General features: G+C 39.5%; 1 protein-coding gene across 1 annotated transcript; it reads right to left on the reverse strand.

Moving 5' to 3' along the window:
- Nucleotides 1-224: 224 nt before the first annotated feature.
- On the reverse strand, nucleotides 225-934 carry LOC111437877 (patellin-1-like). The gene is made up of 2 exons (XM_023075959.1): nucleotides 593-934; nucleotides 225-527 (listed from the first exon to the last, which is right to left on the reverse strand). The coding sequence occupies exons 1-2, from the start codon at nucleotides 809-811 to the stop codon at nucleotides 396-398; spliced, it is 351 nt and encodes a 116-aa protein (XP_022931727.1). The 5' UTR covers nucleotides 812-934; the 3' UTR covers nucleotides 225-395.
- Between the last annotated feature and the right edge of the window lie 17,368 nt (nucleotides 935-18,302).

Consider the following 18,302-nt stretch of genomic DNA (forward strand, 5'->3'; position numbering starts at 1 on the left):
AATAAAAATAAACATTTTTTTTATCAAATCAGTACCTGTGTTATGTAAATGAGTTTAAAAGCACGAGGGAATGAGAAAAATGAGCAAGATGAAAGGAACCAATGAAAAGCTAGGGTAGAGCCTTGGAGCCAGCCCCAAGCAAGTATCGACACTCAAAGACTCAACGAGCGGCACACAAAAGGAAAAGTGGAGGCTTGAAGAGCGCACAAAAGGAAAAAGTGGACAATAGACATCAATATACTTTTAATTACTATATTTTGATAAAGGAAACACCGACCAGACCCCCACACCCTACATAAAACATTACGCAAATTGAATAATGAATAGCTGAGAAGCTAAGATCAATAAAACAACTCCGTTGTCGCTGTTACTAATAACGCTTCCCTTTTATTTCTTCATGCGCTCTTCTCATCCCTCTTCGCTGCTTTCTCTTCACTCTTCTTCACTTCTTTCGCCCCTGCCACTGCCGCCGCCTCCTTCGGTGGCTGCTCCTCCGCCTTCGTCACGCTTGGAACTTCAGCTTCCTTCTATAGAAGGCAATGCATATTAGAAAATAAATAGAAATGACTTTGAATATGAATTAGGATTATACCTCAACGAGCAAGGAGTCGAGAGACGGAGGCTTGGCTTCCTCAACGACAACTTTCTCGGTGTCGTCCTTCTTCTTTTCATCAATTACATCATCGACCCTCTTCTCGTCTTCCACGACCTTAACTTCCTCGGTGTTCTTCACCATGTCGTCGACAGGCTCGGGTGCGGGGATGACGGCCGTATCGACCTTGGCCTTAGGCTTGGTGGCACAGGCACCCATGATAGGAAGAACAACCGAGGAAGAAAAAGATGACAAGAAATGAAGATCTTTCCCTCTTGTGAGGAGAGAAAGATCAAAGAAGAAAATAAATGAGAGATTAAGGTTGTAATTAGTGTGGTGGGCAAAGGATTAGAAGCTAATCAAAGCTTTAAATACTCATAACACCCATTATGTTTCATGATTAAGAGCCTTTTTAGGAGATGCCACCTCCTAGTAAATTGGCATTGTTGATCCATTCTTCTATTCATTTTCACCCAATAAATTCAATTATTAATTTTTTAATTAGATTTTTTAGACACCAATTTCCAGTCAGTTAAGTTGGGTTGGGTTGGATTTTCCACTATTTTTTAAAATCATGTTATATTAATAACTAAAATTTCATACATCTCAATATGAAATATTCACGATATTCTTCTTGTTGATTAACGATTATTACACTATCGGGTAACCCCGTCACATATGCAATCCCGCTCAGATATGTTTGCAAGTGAGATAATTGTCTCTTCAATATACTAGCATCCCTTTTCGGAAGACGGTTGAGTCCCCCGTCTTTTGTTCCATTCTTAAGTCCCTGAACTTATGAAGTCTCGTTTCGGTAGTAGACCAATTTGTTAACATCCCCCGAGCCATTTTTTGTTACAGCCTGGGCTACTGAATCCACTGAAGTTATAATGCATTACTATCATCTATTATAAAAGTTAAATATTCTTAATAGTCATAATAATCTTAAAAATAGAATTGAGATTGGATTTAGTTGAAACCCTAATTTTGAGTTGGTTGAGTGGACGTGACTCATTAACCAACTTGAATTTTCGGTTTTTCAAAAAATTTAACTTAACCCAAATCGAAAAAAATTTAGCTCAACTTAATCTTTATGTTTTATGTTGGATAGTCCGAATTCGAACAAAATACATTGACGCGATTGGGTTCCCTAGTACAATGATTTCGAAATAATTATATAAAAAAAAATTGGAGATTTTTCGTAACCCTAGTACAATGATTTCAACCGGTTCCTTGAAATTTAGGATTCGACGAACAGTGATGCAACGAATGACAACTTGTGTTCGTTTTTTTATCGGTGGACATATGTAGATATTTTGCATATTGTAGGTATATATCTTTTGAGTGAGTTTGTTATTATGTTCGATTCAGTGCTACAATGTCATTGAGATCAAGTATTTACCGTATGGGTATAAATATATTATGTTTGAATAATAGGTATATAAATGAACCGAGAATATATTTAAATAAAAGTAATCTTAAACATATGATAGTAAAAAATTACTTAAAAGAATGGATATTTATTTCGTGTTGATTTGTATGGATAGTCTTTACTTTTAGAAGCATTTTAAGACCAATAGATAACGTGACTATATTGCACGGAGATGCACGAGAATCTGAGGTCATCAAGTGTCCAATTTAAATTGATAATCTTGGACATAATACCTCAGAGATCTTTCCAAGAATAACATAACGCATTTTAACTTTAAGTTCGTATATCCAAGAATTGAATAATTTGAATTCTTGCCATTTAAATTTTTTGTCAGACTGAATTGGTCCTGATCACTCTTTGGGACGGAATAGAGGAGGGGAGGAGATTCTCGAACGAGGAAAAGGACTCAATGACAACGAAAGAATTGAATGAGGAGCTGTATGAGGTGAAAATCTCATGTACGGTTCTGTCGAGTGGCAGTAAATGTGACTTATCTGTCAACTTTTCCACTATCACCCCAAAAAAATCAAAATCTGCCTGACGTAAAGTCGATACAAGTATGATGAAAAAATCTTTTTGACCAACCTGAAGTTTTGAGTTGGTTGGGTTGATGACACAAGCAACTCCAATAGAGTTTACAACCCAACTTAACCCCCTCTATTTTCTAATTGAGTGGGGTTAGGTTGTCCAGTTTTTTTTTTTCTTAATTATTTAAAAAATCATATTTATCTATAATATATATGTTATACTAATAACTAAAATTTCAATTATTAACGGTGATTACTAACATTTGATACAAACGTTGAAAATTCTTAACATTTTTAAAAGTAGGATAGGGTTAGATTATGTCGTAACCCCATTTTAAAGTTGGTCGGGTACAAATAAAAAATATGTCAGCTCACAAATTGAACCGAATGTTTTATTTTACAAAAATTTAACCTAATCCAAATCTAAAAGAAATCTAATCCAACTCAACCTTTATCGATAACCTTTATCGATAATTCAGGTTGGTTGAATTATGGATTCATATGAATACCCCTAATCAAGCTCCGAGATTAAAAGAAGATATCGGACCTATTAACTGAAAAGTTAGCCTTTAATTGGGGTAGAATTAGAACTCCGTGTCACCTTTGCCAAGAAACAAATTGGCAGACAACACCTTTTCTAGCGAACACAAATGGCAAGCTGTGTCACACCTCACTTAGAAAATGTAGGTTATGACTCTCACACGCAAGATAGACAAGGGGCGATCTTCAAGTGGCGCCCATTCGACTATGTGAGAGTCAAGATGGAGAAGTTTCATGATGCTACAGGAGAGAACGGTGCATCATCCAACATACTAAGAGTGTGCATTCAAGCTAAGTTGGGGTGTACACAAGATTCGAGAGAATGAGGTGACACGAGTGTCGAAGACAAGCTTGAAGAGAGCCGGATAGGGACCCCTATAACCTCAGAAGTCGAGGTTTCGATATGAATTTCGATATGTGACTTTGGAATTAATTCCATCATATGAAAGTTGAATGCTCACCAAATTTGGTGTCAATCGTATGCTCGACGTACTATGCATGGGGCCGTATGTCTGCTCACCAAAATGACTTATATTCGAGAATGATTGAAAATGTCTCAAAATGCTATTGGGAGGCATGATGTCAACTTTCCACTACCTCTAGGCCCTATGGCCTAAACGATCTACCATGTGGCACATGCGTGTGTCACAGTAAGGGCAAGCATTCTGAGATGAGGGACATGGGTGTCCCGGTATTGCACCCCAGCCCATGTGTCAGAGGTTGGATTATGCACTCGCTATTGGGTACGGAGTCCATAAATGACATGGCTTGGGCAAAGGAGGGTCAATGGTTTGATAGAACTTGGATGGATGGATGTTCGAGATGTTCTAATGTTATGCGATAAATGGGCCTATCCCGATAACATGATCGAGTGAGTTGCAATGGCCAACGACACCCTGTGACGTGGGATGACATCAAGACATATGAGCCATGTTAATATAGAACCAAGATAATGTTGGATACGACATTGTACATGGTATACCTTGGCCCGACTAAAGGCAAGGTTGAGTTGAATGACTTGCCTAGTGTAGAGGCAAGTTGGTTGTCTCGCAGATAATTGAATATGCATGTGTAGGTGACATGTACAGGTGAACAAGCTTGAATTCTACACTAGTGATGTTCGGTTGGTGAAGACAAACCTCACATAAGGTCTGATGAAACTACAAAACCGTGCAAAAAATGAATATGGGACTTGAGTTCCCCTTAAGGTTAGTCGTGAACGTGTCAAGATCACGACGGTACATGGTTGAAAAAATACGACTTTGACATCATGCAGGATAATCCAATTCTAGGAGCACTAGGGTCTAGCCTTCTAATTGTCTCTCATGATCCTAGGTGCTCGGTCTAGTAGAAACGTACCAACCTAGGTCATCATAAAATTGTTCTAGCTTAAGCATCCTAATTTAACTTGGTACTCTCATCATGCTTCTCATGGGGATAATCCTCTAAAGTACAGAATTTATATTCTCAACATTCATGTAAGTTCAACACCACATGATGCACACATGATGCACAAATCACAATTGTAATAGCCCAAAAAGAAAAAATCATTAAAAATAATAATAAATAAACAAAAAAAAGGAGAAACAACTCTCTCCCACTCATCTCCACTAACCTCTCATCTCTTCCCCAATTATCTCTCTCCAACTCATCCTTTAAAAAACCACGTAAAAAAAACGAAAAACAACTAAACCATGGTTAGATTTACTTTGGGGGAGAAAATGAGAATGACTTTTACCCAATTGAGATTCACTTATAGACGGAGATTTACACAAAGATAGAGTAATGTATATATTAAATCCTCACCTTCTTTTATCATATTTCTTCCTTTTAGAAATGACAGCGAATTAGAGTTAGATCTTCATTAAATCATTATAATGTTTTAGCCTTGAAAAAGGAAACGAGTAAATATAGATAATAGAAAAGAAATCCCCTAGAAATTTGGAATACAAGTCAACAAAATTAAAAGGAAACAAAGTAATTAAAAAGGAAAGAGAGTAAATATAGATAAAGAAAAGAAAAAGAAGGAAGATTCCGTAATTAAAAACTTAAACTAAATATAGAGAGAAAAGTAAATACACAGCAAAGAATGACTTGATGTAAGTCCTCAGATCCACTTATTGTGCTTTTTTGGCTTCCCCTTGCTTTAAAAGGCGTCTATTCGAGAAGGTTTCCACACCATTATAAAAGGTGGTTTGTTCTCCTCCCCAACCAATGTGGAACATCACAATCTACCCCCTTTCGGGGCCCAGCGTCTTCGCTGGCACTCTTTTCTTCCTCCAATCGATGTGGGACCGCCTCCAAATCTGCCCCATTTGAGACCCAGCGTCCTTACTGGCACACCGCCTCGTGTCTACCCCCCTACGGGGAACAGCGAGAAGGCTAGCACATCATCCGGTGTCTGGGTTTGAGAAGGCTAGCACATCATCTAGTGTCTGGCTCTGATCTATCCCCCTTCGGGGAACAGCAAGAAGGCTGACACATCATCCGGTGTCTGGCTCTGATACCATTTATAACCCCCCAGATCCACCGCTAGCATATATTGTCCTCTTTGGGTTTTCCCTTTCGAGCTTCCCCTCAAGGCTTTAAAACGCGTCTACTGGGAAAAGGTTTCCACACCCTTATAAATGGTGGTTTGTTCTCCTCCCCAACCAATGTGAGACATCACAATCAGCACCGTAGGAAGACAGATTGAAAGATAGGTCCCATCATCTCATTGCATGTGATTGTTGCATAACCCCGATAGGGGGTCACTTACTAAGTATTCTAGAAATACTCAAGCCTCGTGCTACTATATTTTTCAAGTAAAGGCAAGGCACCCATGTGAGATCGACGGCGGCATCGCACATCCTGGGACCGTGGCACATGCATAGGATAGTTGTTTTCCATTTCGTAGTATAAGTTGAATTTCGTTTGCATTCAAAACATACGTTAGTTTAGGTTGAATTCCCATTTGCATCATTAGTATAGGTTAGAATAGGTTGAATTGTAATCGCATAATAAATAATAGGGTAGTATAGGACAGTTGTTTCAGTGTTGTTCTTTTCCCTTTCTTTCCCTTGTATTCGTTTTTTCACGAGGTAATAAAAGGCCAGTGTAAGTCGCATTTATGATAAGAGTTCATTAATGTAAATTCCGCATTTCAAGGTATAGTAATGACCTTAGATTAAATAGGTAAAGTTTAGGGTCCTTACCGTTGGTATCAAAGCTCTAGGTTACAGATCTTGTAGTCTTGGCATGTTCCATGGTCCCACCGTCGATGCCCCGTCTCCGTCAGGTATGACTTGCATAAGATAAGAAAATAAAATGTTGATTGAGTATGTTGCTATTGCTTGGTCATTATAAAATATAACTCATAATTGAATTTTTACACCAATGACTGTATCATAATTGACTGCATTATTGTTAGCTTAATTCTATATTTATTATAATGTAAAATATGTTGTTATGTTTTACCTTGCATAGAATGTGAATGTAAATTGTTTTATCGATGATGTTTTGATTTACTGAGGTTGTTATTTGGAATGAGTAGCTATAGTTTTAGTGTCTACTAAAGGTTAGTGTATGCGTAAAGATGATTTTGCTAAGGAATGTCATATGCTTCAGTTAGACATCTTGAACATAGATAAATTACTTAGTGTGATGATCTTAGATATGAAAAGGAATGCACCAACGTATACTAACGTATAAGTAATTTAAAATGAAATGAAAATGACCCAGGAAGCCTGATAAATGACAATATCTTATAGTATGCTATAGATATTAAGGGTGGTAGTGTTTGAAAGAAAATTTTATAACTTTGAAGTATGTAAAGATTAAATTAAAGTATGAGTAAGAAAAAAAATTGAGTTAAAGACCATAAAAGTTTAAAACGTGTATAGTTAAATTGTACCCATTATTATTTTTTGGGTGAGCGATTTTAGCCTGTGTAGTAAACACAAAAGGAAAGGAGAAACAAATAGATATGAAACCCATAGTAAACGAATTCACAGATCTCTTCCTGGAGGACCTCCCGAGAAACCCTCCATTGCGAGCGGTAGACTTTGGAATAGAACTGGAACTAGGAACGGGACCCATTTCTAAAGCCCCATACTGCATGGCCCTAGCAGAACTAAAAGAACTTAAATCACAACTACAAAACCTATTAGATAAAGCCTTCATTCGACCTAGCGTATCCCCTTGGGGTGCGCCAGTGTTGTTTGTGAAAAAGAAAGATGGCTCTATGCGTCTATGCATTGACTATAGAGAATAAAACAAGAAAACGGTAAAGAACAAATACTCATTACCCCGCATCGAGGACCTATTTGACCAACTTCGAGAGGCAACAGTGTTTTCCAAAATAGACATTCGATCAAGATATCTCAAATTAAGATTAAAAATGAAGATATACCGAAAATAGCCTTTCGAACCAGATATAGCCACTATAAGTTTGTAGTAATGTCCTTTGGCCTCCCCAATGTCCCAACGATGTTCATGGAATTAATGAACCGAGTATTTAAGGAGTGCTTAGACTCATTTGTGATCGTGTTCATAGACGACATCCTGATATACTCGAAAATGGGCCTAGAACACCAAGAGCACCTTCGCAAAGCCCTAACTATCTTAAGGGAGAACAAGTTGTATGTCAAATTCTCCAAGTGTGAATTTTGGCTACGACAGATTTCATTCTTGGGACACGCAGTGTCTAAGAACGGAATTTTAGTAGATCCCACAAAGATAGAAGCCGTCATGAAATGGAAACACCCAACTACGGTCACCGAGATACGAAGTTTCTTGGGATTGGAAGGGTTACTATCGAAGGTTTGTCCAAGACTTTGCTAGAATAGCCTCGCCTCTCACCCAATTGACAAAAAAAGGTGTACCTTTCGTATGGAACGATACTTGTGAGGCCAGCTTTCAAGAACTAAAACAAAGACTAGTGTCCCCCCAATGCACACGGTTCCAGAAAGCTCTGCGGGATACGTGATTTACAGTGATGCATCCAAAAAACGGTTGGGTTGTGTACTGATGCAACATGGCAAGGTTGTTGCGTATGCGTCACACTAATTAAAGGATTATGAGAAAAACTATCCTACACGTGGTTTGGAGTTGGCGGAGGTGGTGTTCGCGTTAAAAATTTGGCGACACTACCTGTATGGCAAAAAGACCCAAATTTACACAGACCATAAAAGCCTAAAATACTTGTTCACACAAAAATAATTGAACATGATACAACGTAGATGGCTAGAGCTAGTGAAAGATTACGACATAGATATCCAGTACCACCCTGGAAAAGCAAATGTAGTTGCTGATGCACTAAATCGAAAAGCAGTACACTAGTCGGCCCTCATCACAAGAGAGCCACGAGTGCGAGCTGATTTCGAACAAGCTGACATAGCGGTAGTAACCAAGGTGGTTGTAGCCCAAATAGCCCGACTGACAGTGCGTCTCATGCTCTGACAGAGGATCATAGACTCACAACGTGAGGATCCAAGCCTAAACAAAATCCTAGACCAGTTGAAAGTAAGCCCAGTGGACGGTTTATCTAAGTCAACAGATGATGGACTATTATGCCTAGGACGTTTATATGTCCCACCGGTGAAGAAAATAAAGAACGAAATCCTAACTGAAGCACACAACTCACCCTTCTCGTTACATCCAGGTGGTACAAAGATGTATCAAGACCTGAAACAACACTTCTGGTGGCGAAGTATGAAAAAGGATATCACAAAATACGTGAGTAAATGCCTGGTATGCCAACAGGTAAAAGCCCCAAGGCAAAAAATCGCCGGACTACTACAACCTCTAAGTATATCGAAATGGAAATGAAAAAATATTGTTATGGATTTCATAGTAGGTCTACCCAAGACACTAAAGAGTTATACGGTAATTTGGGTAATTGTCGATCGTCTGACAAAGTCGACACACTTCCTACCGGGTAAGGCAACATATACAGTAGACAACTGGGCTCAACTGTATGTGAAAGAAATTGTGAGATTGCATGGAGTCTCGATATCTATAGTGTCGGATCGGGACCCGCGTTTTACGTCAGCCTTTTGGCGCAGACTCCAAAAAGCGTTGGGTGCCCGCCTCGACTTTAGCATTGTCTTCCACCCACAAACTGATGGCCAAACAGAACGATTAAACCAAATCCTAGAAGACATGTTTCGGGCATGTGTTATGGATTTCACAGGGAGTTGGGACACTAAACTACACTTAATGGAATTCTAGTACAACAACAGTTTCCAAGCAACCATCGGGATGGCACCGTTTGAAACGTTATATGGAAAACAGTGTAGATCCTCATTGTGTTGGGACGAAGTAGGAGAACGAGAACTGGTAGGACTTGAGCTGGTCCGCATCACCAATGAGGCGGTACAGAAAATTAGAGCAAGGATGCGCACCGCACAAAGTAGGCAAAAGAGCTATGCCGACGTTAGTGTAGGAACTTAGAGTTCGAAGAGGGGGACCTAGTGTTCCTAAAATTAGCTCCTATGAAAGACGTTCTAAGATTCGGACGTAAGGGGAAGTTAAGTCCCCGCTTTATCAGATCGTTCAAAATTCTAGAAAGAATAGGTTCAATAGCATACAAACAAGCCTTACCACCTTCACTCTCGAGCGTACACAATGTATTTCATGTGTCCATGTTAAGAAAATATATTACAGACCCTACGCACGTGATAGACTACAAACCCCTCGAGATCGAGGAAAACTTAAGTTATCAGGAGAAATCGATTAAAATCTTAGCCCGAGAAGTGAAAGCCTTACGTAATAGAAACATAGGTTTCATCAAGGTATTGTGGTGAAACCACCAAATCAAAGAAGCGACGTGGGAACGGGAGGAGGAAATAAAAGAAAAATATCCCGAATTGATCCAGGAGTTTGAGACTTTCGAGGAAAAAAATTCTTTTTAGGGGTAGATAATGTAATGAATCAGATAAAAAAAAACGGTCGTCGGCAGGACCGTAAACTCGGGCGAACGCCGGACTTTTCGTTCGCACATGACCCACAAAGAGCGCCCGACGTCAGGGTACCACGGAAACCAAACTCGACCTTCAGCCACCTCCAAGACACCTGCAGAGAAGAAAAATAGTGAGGAAACGAGGAAGACAGTGAGAAAATCCGATGAAGCTCCGGCAAAGCCAAACCTACGAAATCGACGTCGAAACCTTCGATTTACGCAACGAAAATAATCCCAAAGACTTTTACACACACCAGGGGTAGATTTAGACGATTCCTACAGGTTGTACACCGTCGGATAAGGGAGACAGAACGTCGAATTTCTGAACCCTCTCAGATCTGAGAGTGTGAGGCCTTTACGAACCAAACAAACACCATAAACGGGATTAAGGGGAGGAGGAGACACGGAAACGGAGGAAGTGGAAGGAAAAAAGACGTCGGAACTGATGGTGTTAGTATAACACATGCGGAAGCAATTTGGATCTTAGGCACTTTTAGAACATCAATTATAGTAAATAACTAGCATGTTCCTAAGTATTAAAACTTAATGAGTTTAAATACTAACCTTTTGTAGTTCAAACTCCTTTTGCCTCACGAACCGGTTTCGAACCACCACTAGTGACTTCTCCACTATCCTCCGGCCTTAGAACAGGATTGTGGAATCCGGTGAGTGACTAAACTTGGGAGGGATTTTGTATATGTGAAGAGAGTGTTTGTGAGAGGTTTTTCTCAAGGTTTTTCACCAAGAAGAATGTAACGACCCTAAATTTTCACATATCTAGAGTCGCCACTAACGTCTCATGCTCATCTCTAATGCAGAATAAAAACCTAAGCATGCTCATCTTTATTAGCGGAAAAAATTTAAAACTTCAGAATACATTAAAACATTGGAAAACACTGCCGGACTTATGTGTTTCAAACATCGTGCTGGAGTTCAAAAAGATAAGATTACAAATTAATTAATATAAATGAATGAAATGCAAACGCCCTGTCCTAACCAAGACTAGGAATTAAATATGCAACTATCCTATACACGCGCCACAGTCTATGATCTCGATGCCACCGTCAACCGTACATGGGAGCCTTGCCTTTACCCGAAAAAATATATGGCACACGGCCTGAGTATTTCGAAGAAATACTCAGTAAGTGACCCCACTATAGGGGTCATGCTAATGCAAACACATGCAATCATGAATAGGGACCTATCTCTAATCATCTTAGGGGTGGCCTCCAGTCTCGGACAAATTGGATGTGTAGTACTTCCCTACACACGACTCACACGTGCGAGTGTGAGTCCCCAGGGCGCTCGCACACCCCCTGGACCCTCTGGTCAAGCTAATCTGTAGCGACTTCCGGAGGTCAGCGGAACCCCATAGTGTCATGCGCCTCATGAACACCCTCATCTGTGTGCTTTCGCACCTGTGCGCATTCACGCTCATCATAAGGTGCGCGTCCGCACTCATCATCTCTAGGGGAAGTAGCCCTATGCTTATGAACATACAAAATCCATGAGGTACCTCTAAATCCATCGTAATGTCTCTTCTGACACAACCCTCTAGTCTCATCTCTTTGTTACTCTAGGTAACGCATACTCGTGGATATTTATATTAATATCATTTTCATGCTCTTAGGGTTGTGTCCTACGTCGATCTAACGACATGATGCAATATGGCACTCATCATCATCTAGCATGCTCAATATGGAACACATCATCATATTAAGGTAAAAATCATGCAATCATCATGCTCATCATAATGCCACAACGTGCGTCAAACATATCAAGCGTCACTCAACAAAATATGTACATACTAGAACATATCATCAAGCATCATATAATTTATTAAGTCTATCCTATAGTAAGGCCACTTACTTGGTTGGCCTTGACCGAAGTACTCCCTAAATATCTAAACGTAAGCTCCCGTTCCGTGAGAGCTGCTTCCTACGTCGCCGGGGTTTGTTTCCTACCACACCGTTCACCACTTTCCGTTAGTATTTCACAATTAATTTACCTATAATTTAATAAATGTGAAATACAACTCTAAAACGGCCTCGAATACCTTAATCGGGGCCGAAAACAGATCCGAGAGGGTCGAAACAGTGGAAACCGGGCTAAAAATAGGTGAGCCAAGCCGAACAGCCGCTGCAGCCGCCAGAGGAGCCGCCGGAGCGTCACCGAAGGGAGCCCGAGCCGTTTGCACTGAGCCGAGCCGAGGGACTGCCGCGCCGCTGTGTGACACGTGGCAGCAGCAGAGAAAGCCATGTCGGGCGGTAGTGTCGGGTCGAAGCGCGGGTCGCAGTCCGGTTCGGGTTGTGGTTCGGGTCGCGGGCTGTGGAAGGCTACTGGGCCAAGGCTAAACGTTAGGCCTCGGCTTACTGGGCTGGGCCGCAAGTGTTTGGTTTGCAGGCCGGCTCAATTGGACCGTGGGTCTAGTCTGGGTTGGTTCAACTGAACCGTAGCTTCTGGGCCGGTTTGAGGTTTGTGCCGCTAAAGTTGGGCTAGGCCGAAGGCAGAGGCCAAGGGAGGAACGGGCTGGCTCTCCTGGGTTCTGGGTTCGGGTTGACCCGGATCCGTGGATCTCGTCTTCCTTACCCGACTTTGGCCGATTTTCCGGCAAGCTTCCTCTCTCCTTCCCGCAGCGTTTCCGTTGCCGATTTCGGTCCTCTTCCTTCCCCTTTTCCTCTTTGTTCGTCGTCCTTCTTTCCTTTTTGGGAGTTTTGCGGCCTAAAAGCTCCTAAAAGCCATAGATCTAAGAATCGATTAAGAAACCTAATTTTCCGACCTCGGTTACCGATGACGACACATACGAAATAACACAAAACGCACCCTGAGTTATTGTGCTTTCGTTAGGGATCTCTCTTATGGTAGTAACAGGTCGTTTGGTGTCGGTTTAAGGGTGGTTTGAGGGCTCGTCGGAGAAACTGGACACTCGCCGGCGTTTTGCATGTCCATGCAAATTTGAGATCACCAAATTTTGACACTTAAAATTCCACTCAAATGTTTGGGATGATGTGGCAAGCATGTTTGAGTTAACCAAATTTTGACACTCAAAATTCCACTAAAATTTGTGGGGTTTATTTGGCAAGCAGTTTGGTTAAACCAAATTTTGACACCTCAAAATTCCACTAACATGTATTTTTCCATTAAATGAAGTCAACGTTTTGACTATCTTCCTTTTAATTCAACCATTAATTTGAATAATAAATTTCAAATTAAAGTAACATTAAATGATTAATTAAACTATTTAATTAATATTTAATATTAATTCAAATGTCAATCCCACACATAATTGATTAAGATATTTAAATCTTATTTAAATATCTCAGATTCTCTCTTTTTGTTTAATTCGTAAATAAAACAAAAATGCAGTTAAATATATCGTATATATGTAACGCATATTCCCTAATTTGAATTCGAACACTTCGAACTCACTCGTCACACTGTTCTATGGTTTAGTCCGATATGAGCTAGCAGAGGGACCTAATGGACCTATAGATCATGGGCTCCAACGATCCAAGATTAACCGGTTAAACTCATTAACCTAGTTAACCAACATTCGTTAACTACTAGGACACTCCACTATAGCCTAGTAGTTGCACTCCCCTCACTATAGATATATCTCTATCCATCTGATATAACCATGATTAGTAAGTCGATCCTTCATAGGTTATTCGTAACTAGAGCTAGGTCAATTTACCGTTTTACCCCTGAAGTTACTTCTTGTTCCTTATGTCTCACTGATCCTCTAATGAACAATTGGTTTGTGGTCCAACCAGTAAACCGAATCCCTCTCAGGCCAATGAGAGGGTGGGGCCTCTTGTTCAAGACCTGGAGTCAGTGCTTAAGGGAACTACCTCTCTTCTATCCCTAAAAGTGGGTAGGAGTGAATTTCGTCTTGCACCCCACGTCCCCAGCCATTCACCCAATCTTACCCCTGAAATGGGAGGCCTATTGAGTCGGCGAACTAGAGCCACTCTCACCCATGCAAATCTAAGGATAATTCCAAATAAACAGGAGTTCATGGTTAGCTCAGGATTAAAACCGAGTTACCTAGGTTATCGAATGAAAAGAAAATCAGTCTCAACAGTAAACGACATTATAAAGTGAGAGTGGTTTTCTTCATGGTCCGATCTTGTGCAATACTCATTGCATAGGACGCCCCCACTCACATGTCTCCACATGTATAATTTAGTGATCATATTTGTAACGCCCCGTTGGGTTTAGTTATATATATATATGTGTGTGTGTTAAAATAAAAATAACAAAATAAAGAAAAAGAAAAAAAAAACTGACCACCTCCTTTAATCTCTCCGTCCATCCCCTAAAATACCTCCCTCGGTATCAATAACTCAGACAAAAAAAAACAAAAAGAGAAAGAAAATATTTTTCTGGAGGAAACTAGAAGGAAGGCAGATAATGGAGAGATGGTAGAGAGATGTCATTTCAAAAGGTTAGTAGTCAGATTTACCTTAAAAATTATATGTCCTAGCGAGAGTCCATGAAAATTGATAAAAAAAAAGGAATAGATAGATAAGAAGGAGAGAAAGATAGGGAAAAGAAAGATCTGGATACATATTCAAATAAAAATAAAATCTAGCAATAGAATTAAAATATGAGACAGAGAGGAAAAGAGAAGAGAGAAAGATTGGAGGACAGATCAAATAAAAATAAAAAATACCAAATTTGGAAAACATAATCAAAAGAGATTTTCACAGGAAAGAGAGGAGATTAAATTTGGAAACAGTAAAGTTAAAGAAAATCTGGTGAGTAGAATTAAACCCATTGTAATAAACTGCCTAAAAGAATGAAACTAATTAAAAGAATTAAATTTAAATTGCTTAAAATAATTAGATAGGGAAGTAGAATTGAAAGGCTAAACAGAATTAGAGTCTAAAGGAACAAGAAAAAAAACAAAGAGAGAGGATTTTAGGAAAGAAAAGAAAGTTAGAACAGTTTGAAGATGGCAAGTACCGTTCATATGACAATGACAAAATTAAAAGACTAAACAGAATTAGAGTTAAAAGAAAGGAAAAAAAAAACAAAAAAAAAACAACAGAGAGAGGATCTTAGGAAAGAAAAGGGAGTTAGAACTGTTTGAAAATAGTAAGTAAATAGAATTAAAATATGACATAGAAGAGAAATAAGTGATAGAAGATGATATGAGAAATTGTTGTATTTGTATCTATAGGATATAACATTAAATGTTGAATTATCCAAGCCACTTGAAACATTAATAATATTGACATATTATTAATTTAAGTTTTAAGTTTTATTATCCTATATAATTTAGAAACAATGAAAACATGGAATTCGATTTTTATTGAGACCGTTTAGAGCAGTTTTTCACACGGTTAGTTGGATTATTAATTTAAATGTGAAATACTAACAAAATGTGACGAACGATGCGATAGGAAGCAAACCTTGGCAACATTTGGTGTAGTTCTCGAGGAACGGGAGCTTACGTAAATAAATTAGGGAATTCTTCGGCTAAGGCCAACCAGGTAAGTGGCCTTACTATAGGATAGGCTAAATAATTGTATGAGTTATGATGATGTGTGGATTATGATGCTTGATGATATGCGCGGTATATACATATTTTGTTGAGTGACGCTTGATATGTTTGACGCACGTGTGGCATTATGATGAGCATGATGATTGCATGATTTTTACCTTAATATGATGATGTTTTCCATATTGAGCATGCTAGATGATGATGAGTGTCATATTGCATAATGTCGTTAGATCGACGTAGGACACAACCCTAAGAGCATGAAAATGATATTAATATAAATATCCACGAGTATGCGTTACCTAGAGTAACAAAGAGATGAGACTATAGGGTTGTGTCAGAAGAGACATTACGATGGATTTAGAGGGACCTCATGCACTTTGCATGTTCATAAGCATAGGGCTACTTCCCCTAGAGATGATGAGTGCGGACGCGCACCTTATGATGAGCGCGAATGCGCACAGGTGCGAAAGCACACAGATGAGGGTGTTCATGAGGCGCATGACACTATGGGGTTCCGCTGACCTCCGGATGTCGCTACAGATTAGCTTGACCAGTGGGTCCAGGGGGTGTGCGAGCGCCCTGGGGATTCACACTCGCACGTGTGAGTCGTGTGTAGGGAAGTACTACACATCCAATTTGTCCGAGACTGGAGGCCACCCCTGAGATGATTAGAGATAGGTCCCTAAATCATGATTGCATGTGTTTGCATTTGCATGGCCCCTATAGCGGGGCCACTTACTGAGTATTCTTTGAAATACTCAGGCCGTGTGCCACATCATTTTTCAGGTAAAGGCAAGGCGCACTTGTATGGAGGACGGCGGCATCGCGAGCAGAGACTGTGGCACGTGCATAGGGTAGATTCATATTTAAATTTCTAGTCATAAGTTAGAACAGGTTGTTTTGCATTTCATTGTTTTAAATTATTTTGTATTTGTTTTTGTTTTCTCTAAATTTCAGTATTTCATATTTAAACACGTAAGACCATGGCTGTGTTTTCCGGAGAAGTTGTTTTAAACGTTTTTTTTTAAATTTACGTTATCAACTATGTTCATGTAAGAGCTATATTCCACATTATAGATGAGCGAGACGTTAGTAGCAACTCTGAGTATGTGGAAATTTAGGGTCGTTACAATATTGTTTATATCATATACAAAAGTGGGCCGCATCCATAGTGTCCCCAGAATAAGGTACTCAGCCTTATCCTTATACTATAGATCATTTTGACTATATACTTGAACTTGATCCACTCTTATGTCTCTACATATAGTTCAAGTAATCATACTATAGCCAGAGTGTTCTTAGTTTATTGGATTTAGATTAATGATCGTAAAGTTCACTTTATTCAATAACAATCTTTACTGAATAAACAACAATAATAACTTTATTGAAAATAGAATATGTTTTTGTTTACAAACTATGAGTTTTAGAACATAACACCCAACAGGAACGACGTTACCAAGGAGAGAGAGAGGACGTCAAAAAATTTCATGTCACCAGGTGAAGAAGACGAAGTCCGACCCGAGGGCCAGACTCCCGCGACCCGAACCGAGTCCAACCCACTCCAGTCCAAACCTCGGCCGACGACACCCCCATGGCCCAGTCGCCTCAGCCCAAACCAGAAAGCCCAATTACGGCCTAACCCATCAGCCGCGACCTGAGACCAAAAACCCAGCCGACCCTAGACCCGCAAGCCCAATCCAATACCCGATGCTCACAGCCCAGCCCACCTGCAAACGTTTCCTCTCAGTCCAGGCCCGATCCATCACTCGCGGTCAACCCAGACCCGCAACTGCAACCGAAAACCCGCGCGCTCGACCCGAGATCGCTGCACACGCGTCGCCCTCTCGTTGTGTTTTAAGATAAAAGTTATATTTTATGGAATTTAAATGAAGTCTTCCGCATTCAATATTTATGGTACATATACAGTAGTGACCTTAAATTAAGTAGAAAATTTCGGGTCGTTACACTTGAAATAACTCTATCTATAGAACACTAATTATAGAAAATAAGATATTTAATAAAAATATAATTATAGATATATAACATTTCAAAACTTTTAGCAATGGACCAATGTAAAACATAAATAATTTTGTAGAAGTTCTAACTTGAAACTGATGTTATGGACTCACATAGGTTGACTTGGATTTCAATGAGCGACGTCGAACTTTCATTAAGGATAAGTTTGTGACATCAGCCTAAGCTAATCAGACAAGTGGTTTTACTATTGGCATAGTTATATTTGATGTTGACACGTGCCATGTGGTTCTACACGTATCATATATATTGATATGTGTGAATTGTTTGTGGATCAATATGCATATGATATGTTATGTATATGTTATAATATGTGAATTGTATGATAATAATAACGGTATGATGTGCTCAATGATATGTTTGATATAGGATATGAGAAAAATGCACAAAATGAAATGTAACGATAGGAGTAAGATACGTTCATGAAGCGTTAAGGTTAGGTTACATACCGAAGTGCTATGGATACGAGAGATTGATAAAATAATACAATTAGGTTATGGGTAGAAAGGGATAGGTGTGTGATAGATTGATAGAACGATAGCGTTAGAATATGTTCCTGTGATGATATGACTAAGGTACATTCATATAAGACATGACTGTGATAAGTAGAAGAACGTTAAGGCTATGATAAGTTAGGGAACGACATGACCACGAAGTGTTTACAATATGATATGATTAGGATACGACATGCGAATGACGGATATATATATATGTTGTCATATGATATG

This window comes from Cucurbita moschata, unplaced genomic scaffold, assembly GCF_002738365.1.
Source record: "Cucurbita moschata cultivar Rifu unplaced genomic scaffold, Cmos_1.0 Cmo_Scf00067, whole genome shotgun sequence".
NCBI classification, from domain to species: domain Eukaryota; kingdom Viridiplantae; phylum Streptophyta; class Magnoliopsida; order Cucurbitales; family Cucurbitaceae; genus Cucurbita; species Cucurbita moschata.

Coding starts and splice junctions, on each gene's coding strand:
- LOC111437877 (XM_023075959.1), bottom strand. CDS start 811: ATGGGTGCCTGTGCCACCAAGCCTAAGGCCAAGGTCGATACGGCCGTC. Junction 528..592: donor TCGACTCCTTGCTCGTTGAG/GTATAATCCTAA, acceptor TGCCTTCTATAG/AAGGAAGCTGAAGTTCCAAG.